At 45.5% G+C, this 7,460-nt stretch overlaps 1 protein-coding gene across 1 annotated transcript; it reads right to left on the reverse strand.

The window, feature by feature from the left end:
- Positions 1 to 5,628: 5,628 nt before the first annotated feature.
- Positions 5,629 to 6,012, reverse strand: LOC123774247 (anti-sigma-I factor RsgI-like). Its single transcript, XM_045768395.2, has one exon. The coding sequence runs from the start codon at positions 6,010 to 6,012 to the stop codon at positions 5,629 to 5,631; it is 384 nt and encodes a 127-aa protein (XP_045624351.2).
- Positions 6,013 to 7,460: the final 1,448 nt, after the last annotated feature.

Genomic DNA, 7,460 nt, shown 5'->3' on the forward strand with positions numbered 1-7,460 from the left:
CATTAAGGCAACTGCTTACTCGTCGCGTCGCTTTCGTGGACCATCAGTGTATAATCTCATAGCTGCTTTTGAAACTCGCTCAGTGGCGGCGATAGACTCAAGGAGAACTTGCTCCTCCGGGTGGTAAAAATGCTTCTGGAGGGAGATAGTGTCCAGCGGCCGAGAGGTTGATGGGGTTACTGGTAGCGATCAGTGAATCTCAGTGCGATTTCATGGTTGTTCCGACAGATTTAGTGATTTTTTTAAATCTTAGGAGCGGATTTATTGACCTTAAGGATCTGTTTTCTTTCAATCTGTCTTTGGGCGTCTCGAATTGGAGGAGTGTTTTGTTATATATCAAATCGTTTTAACGGTAAGGTGAAAAAAAAGGTTCGATTTGTTGATGCTCCTTTTTTTTAATGTTTATTTAATGGTGAGGGATATTTTCCATGCTACTTATTGTCCAGCGATGTTTACTGATTAGAAGTTTGATATGAACGGATATGTTAGTCTTTTGCCTTATTTAATAGTGAGAGCTATTGCTAAAATGATATTTCAGCAGTGTCTGTACAAGACATCAGGTTGCCTAAACGGTTCTGTCATCTAAACTATCATTTTTTTAGGCTCGTTTTTCCGTTTTCGATTTCTTTCGGGAAGAAAAAAGTTCCTAAAAGTACTTCCTGGTCTTTAAAAAGAGAACATTTTAAAATATTTTAGGTTCGTTTTTCCTTTTTTGTTTAGATTTCAGGGGAAACTTCCCTAAAGTGCTGGTCTTAAGGTAAAAGTGTTCGTTGAGATGAGGTTTTGTTCATTCTAACAACTCCGTTTCTTCAGACGATGAACCGTAACGTCTAAGAAGGATTTATGAGCGTATTAAGGCGGCAGCAGCAGCCAGGGCCAGCGTGAAGAATGCCAAACATCCCCAGTGACATTCTAACCATTCCACCGGGTTCCGGAACAGTGTGTGTGAGAGAGAGGGAGCCGTCCTTCTCTGCCGGTGGCGGCCCCGACAGATCCTGGATTACGCGGTCGAGTTGACGGGTGTTCCAGCCGACCGTTCTCCTGTTCCTTCCAGCCTACCTGTCCCACAATGCCCCCAGGACGTGGCCCTGTACCCGTCCCACAATGCCCCAGGACGTGGCTCTATACCTCAGGACGTGGCTCTCTACCCGTCCCACAATGCCCCCAGGACGTGGCTCTCTACCCGTCCCACAATGCTCCAGGACGTGGCTCTGTACCCCAGGACGTGGACCTGTACCCCAGGACGTGACCCTGTACCCCAGTTTGTTTTTCAGGGTCAAAGGTCACGTTTCCTAGGGCAAATGGGTCCTATTTTTCAGGGCTACTGGTCCTGCTTCTCAGGACCATTGGTTATGGTAATCAGGGCCACGAGTCCCAATTTAGGGGCCACGAGTCCCAATTTAGGGGGCCACGAGTCCCAATTTAGGGGGCCACAAGTCCCAATTTAAGGGCTACGAGTCCCAATTTAGGAGGCCACAAGTCCCAATTTAGGGGGCCACGAGTCTTAATTTAGGGGGCCATGAGTCCCAATTTAGGGGGCCACAAGTCCCAATTTAGGGGGCCACGAGTCCCAATTTAGGGGGCCACGAGTCAAAATTTAGGGGGCCATGAGTCCCAATTTAGGGGGCCATGAGTCCCAATTTAGGGGGCCATGAGTCCCAATTTAGGGGGCCATGAGTCCCAATTTAGGGGGGCCACGAGTCCCAATTTAGGGGCCACGAGTCCAATTTAATAATAAAGTCTTTCAATAGTTGAATAAACGAAAGTCGAAAATTGCATTTGAAGGCTCTAGCTGTCTATTGTTTCACGGTGTTGTTGTTGTTTTAGATTAAGCTACTTGGAACAAAATGTTCCAAGTAGCACGGGCTATGGTGAGCCCGTAGTGGACTTTGTGTTCTTTCACGAATTTCAAACATTATCGAGAGTGTATATATAGGTTTGGGAACTATTTAAAAGTCCAATAGTCAACATAGCATTAAATATTTTTGCGTTTTGACTTCAAAAGGATTTTTTACGTTAGTGTCATAATATCGAGAGCTTATACGCAGCCCGTATTTGTAAACAAAAGGTCAAATGGTCATTAATCCCGTCACTAATCCTCGAGTTAATGGTTGAACTGCTCCTTACAAACGACTCCAGCCTGTCCTCAGGCTCGGGTCGTTAAACGTCCGCCGGATCCCAAACACACAATCTTCAATATTAAACGCATTCAAAAATAGTTATTTTCTTAAATCCTGTACACGGTAACATTATTATTTTTGGAGTAGAATGTGTTGAATAGTTAGGCATAACTTAGGTTAGGTGTTTAGGTTCTGTTGGCGATTATTTGTATTTGTAGTACGTGGGTGAAGCATTTACAGTGTTGTGGTTCGAACACCAGTCGTCAGTGAAGCACTTGTTCCGGAAGTGTTCGAACGTCAGCAGTTGTGAGTCGTGTGTAAACCGCTTTTTATTCATAAACAGCTGGGATTTGGCGGGTGCATGGAATCACTTTTGGATCTTTGTTTGGAGGACGGGCTGTAGTGTGAGGACGGCCGCTGCTTTAACCAACCTAGTGTGAGAACAGGTTGGGTGAAGCACCAGCGGGCTTCACTTGCGTCACGAACAGATCACCCGAAGCAGACGAAACACATGTCGACCCTTTACCCCCGCGAGCCACACCATTAAGTCACCACCCCTTGTTAGTGATCGTAGTTCTGTGATTAGCGCGACAATATATCCACCTTGAACACAAACAACTTGACCGCTACAGCTGAGTAAGACAAACAAACGTACTATGATTGTTTATCAAGCAATAAAGGAGAATCCAGCACCAGGCAACGACGCTAGTTCCGAACGTGGGTGAGGTGGTTGGCAGTGGTTCGTCACCCACTTAAACCGAACGCGCTAAGACAAGGTTCCCTCAGCCTCCTCGTCACTCACAGGAAGGTAAGTTCGATCCCCCGAGCGTGACCTGAAGTTCGATCCCCGAGCGTCACGTGAACTGGTTATATGTGTGTGTCGTTTAATTCGTGTTTGTGTAGTGGTAATTATATTCGTGGTGCTTGGGGGGGGGGGGTTAAATGAATGAGGGTATGTCACTTAAGGGATGACCCTTGGCACTGGTTCGAATTAGGATTGATTGTGTTGTTTAGCAGTCCCCAGGGCCATTGACCCACATACCAGCCCCCAGGGCCATTGACGCACATAGCAGCCCCCAGGGCCATTGACCCACATAGCAGCCCCCAGGGCCATTGACCCACATAGCAGCCCCCAGGGCCATTGACCCACATAGCAGCCCCCAGGGCCATTGACCCACATACCAGCCCCCAGGGCCATTGACCCACATACCAGCCCCCAGGGCCATTGACCCACATACCAGCCCCCAGGGCCATTGACCCACATACCAGCCCCCAGGGCCATTGACCCACATAACAGCCCCCAGGGACATTGACCCACATACCAGCCCCCAGGGCCATTGACCCACATACCAGCCCCCAGGGCCATTGACCCACATACCAGCCCCCAGGGCCATTGACCCACATAGCAGACCCAAGGGCTATAGAGCTTCTCTGCGTTTCCCATCTTCTCACCTTCGAGGAGCTGAACCACCTTCTTGAAGGACCTCCTCGAACGACCGGTTCTCCGGGAACCGTCCAGTTCCTTCGTTTATTCTAGCTGTGTCATCTTGTGTTGATCTTGAGAGAGTGTGATGGTTCGTGGCAGACGAGGCGTGTTACAAGGCTTTTCATTCGTCCAAGAACTCTTCGGGTCCTTTGTGGCTCGTCCTGGATCAATAGACCCGTAAATAAATATAGAAATTGACAGATAAATTGATGTAGAGAAATATAGAGTGGTGATGAAGGGATGGTGAATATTGTTATGTGTAAGGAGGAGGATTTTGAAGATGTTATGGTTCGTAATGATGTTGGAAATGGGGATTCAAGTTGATTTGCAACTCTTGGGAGTCGGGCTTGCGTTGCAGAGCAGCTGTGCAACAAATGTTAGCCTGTGTTATGCGGTTTCATCTAAGATGCAGGGTAGGGGAGGGACAAGTACACACACACACACACACACACACACACACACACACACACGAACAAATCCACAAGGGCCGTGACGAGGATTCGAACCTGCGTCCGGGAGCATCCCAGACACTGCCTTGTCTGGGATGTATGTGTGTGTGTGAGCATCACACATACACATTCACACATAAACACATACAGGTGAACAGCAAAAAGGTACACATGAAAAGGAACAGAGACAACCAAAGGATTGCTTGAAGTACTGTCCCATTAGTGGACAAAGATAGCCTCCAAAGATAGAGTTAGACAGGAACAATTACCGACCCCAGAGGGAGAGGAGGACAGGTACTGTCCCTCAGGGAGAGACGGGGATAGTTACCGTGCCAGAGAAAGATGGACAGGTACCGTCCCACGAGACGAGGACAGGTACCGTCCCACGAGACGAGGACAGGTACCATTCAAACCGTTCCTTCACACACCCCACAGGGCCCAAATATCCTGGACCACCGGGGACGTGGACCACCTGTACCTGGACCACTGAATCTGGACCGGGAGCTAGAACACAACCCCATTTAGATCACACGGTTCAGTTTTAGTCTTATGTGAACTTGAAACAGAACTTATGAACTTATAAAACTTATTTTTTGAACTTATGTGAACTTGGAACTTCACTACTAGGGGCCTGGTAGCTACCAGGGAGGCTACCAGGGGGCTACCAGGCTACCAGGGGGGCCTGGTAGCCTGGTGGATAGCGCACAGGACTCGTAATTCTGTGGCGGGGGTTCGATTCCCGCACCAGGCAGAAGCAAATGGGCAAAGTTTCTTTCACCCTGAATGCCCCTGTTACCTAGCAGTAAATAGGTACCTGGGTGTTAGTCAGCTGTCACGGGCTGCTACCTGGGGGTGGAGGCCTGGTCGAGAACCGGGCCGCGGGGACACTAAAGCCCCGAAATCATCTTAAGATAACCTCAAGATAACCTCACATAAAATCTTTGGTAAACTTGAACAGAGGAATCTAAGTTAATCCCAGGAAGTAGAATAATAGAGTGACTGACCAGTTGACTGAATGAGTGACTGACACGCGAAGGAGAGTGAGTGACAAGGAACAATGAGCGAATATAATAAGCGAGAGGAAATGAGTGAGAATGAGTAATAAATGGGTCACACTATGAAGAAACGAAGAATAATGAACAATAATGGGAAAATGTGAGAGATTACTAGGTATGAGAGAGAGAGAGAGAGAGAGAGAGAGAGAGAGAGAGAGAGAGAGAGAGAGAGAGAGAGAGAGGGAGTGTGCCAGTTCATTTTTCTTAGCTCACCTTAAATAAAAGTTGCATACCACAATAGAGTCTGACGTACCCTAACGACTTACCTGCTCCGCTAATCACCATTAACCCTTTGTTTGCACGCTAATTACACCTTCCCCCTTGTTTGGAACCATTCCTTTTCACACTAATGGCAGCGGATTATCCTATTGTTAACAACCACTAACCCATTAGTTTGACAGTATCTCATTTGAAGTAGTTCCCCTTGTTTGGAGTCATTTTCCCCTTGTTTGGAGCCATTTTCCCCTTGTTTGGAGTCATTTTCCCCTTGTTTGGAGCCATTTTCCCCTTGTTTGGAGTCATTTTCCCCTTGTTTGGAGCCATTTTTCCCCTTGTTTGGAGCCATTTTCCCCTTGTTTGGAGCCATTTTCCCCTTGTTTGGAGGCATTTTCCCCTTGTTTGGAGCCATTTTTCCCTTGTTTGGAGCCATTTTCCCCTTGTTTGGAGCCATTTTCCTCTTGTTTAGAGCCATTTTCCTCTTGTTTGGAGCCATTTTCCTCTTGTTTGGAGCCATTTTCCCCTTGTTTGGAGTCATTTTCCCCCAGTTTGGAGTCATTTTTCCCCTTGTTTGGAGCCATTTTCCCCTTGTTTGGAGCCATTTTCCCCTTGTTTGGAGCCATTTTCCCCTTGTTTGGAGGCATTTTCCCCTTGTTTGGAGTCATTTTCACCTTGTTTGGAGCCATTTCCCCCCTTGTTTAGAGCCATTTTCCCCTTGTTTGGAGACTTTTTTCCCCTTGTTTGGAGTAATTTTCACCTTGTTTGGAGTCATTTTCCCCTTGTTTGGAGGCATTTTCCCCTAGTTTGGAGTCATTTTCCCCTTGTTTGGAGTCATTTCCCCCTAGTTTGATGTCACTTACCCCTAGTTTGATGTCACTTACCCCTAGTTTGACAGTTATTCCCTCATTTAATACAATTTATCCTCGTTTTGTGTCATTCACCATCGTTTAATCTCATTTTCACCTCGTTTTTCCACCCCTTAGTTTTATTTTCCCATATTGCTTTTATCTTTATTAATCTTTCACTCTCTCTTCTGTTGGTTCTGTTGTTCTGTTTGCAGTATTAAGTTCTGTTAAATACGTAGATTGTTTCCCTGTTTGCCTCTGTTGACGTTACTGTTTGTTTCCTGGATATTTTTTTTTTATCCTGTTTAGCTTTGTTTTCACAAACGTTTTTAAAACTTTGTTTCGTGTAATTTTCTTGACTGTTGTTTGAGTGTAAATATTGTCGTTTGTTTGGTGTTTCATTGTTTGTATTGTTTGCCTGTGTTTTGTTTGCTCAGTAGAGAGTAAAGGGCTTTGTTATTATTCTTCTCTTCCTCTTTCTCAGTTATCTTTGTTCATTCTTCCTTTGTTTTCTTCCTATTCTTAATTATATTCTTGCTCTTCTCTCCTTTTTTGTAATTTATTTGTTAATTAAATATAATTTATTTACTTGTAAATTTTGTAATTCAGTTCTTCTGTTTTCTCTGATCTTAGTTCATTCTTTCTCTTCTCAATTCGTTCTTTTAATTTCTTCAAGTAAAATAATAACTTATTCCTGGTTCACATTTTTTTTACTCTTTTTTTTCCTTGCTCCTTCTTCGTTATTCCCTCTATCTCTCTTTCCTCTTCCATTCTCTTTCATTCTGCCATTTCCTGCATACGTTATTCCTCAATCTTCTATTCCCTTATTTTTTTCTAATTGACTACACTTCCCCCTGTCTCTCTTCCTCCTTTCTCGTCCTCTCTACTTACATTTTCCCATCCCAATATTCTATCCCTTCCCCATCCTTCGCCGGTTGCTTCTCCTCTCTACCACTTCACAAAACACCGGAAGAACCCTAAGAATGGTTGAAGTAACGACTATCCGTGTGTGTGTGTGTGTGTGTGTGTGGTGTGTGTGTTTGTGTGTGTGGTGTGTGTGTGTGTGTGGTGTGTGTGTGTGTGTGTGTGTGTGTGTGTGTGTGTGTGTGTGTGTGTGTGTGTGTGTGTGTGTGTGTGTGTGTGTGTGGTGTGTGTGTGTGTGTGTGTGTATGTGTGTGTGTGTGTGTGAGTGTGTGTGTGTGTTTGTGTGTGAGCCAAGCTTGCGGTAAGTATCTGATCTTCAAGTCTCTCTTCCTTAATATATAGAAAAAATACAGTTCTGTATTGTT

The sequence above is a fragment of the Procambarus clarkii genome, chromosome 61 (genome assembly GCF_040958095.1).
Source record: "Procambarus clarkii isolate CNS0578487 chromosome 61, FALCON_Pclarkii_2.0, whole genome shotgun sequence".
Classification (NCBI taxonomy): Eukaryota; Metazoa; Arthropoda; class Malacostraca; order Decapoda; family Cambaridae; genus Procambarus; species Procambarus clarkii.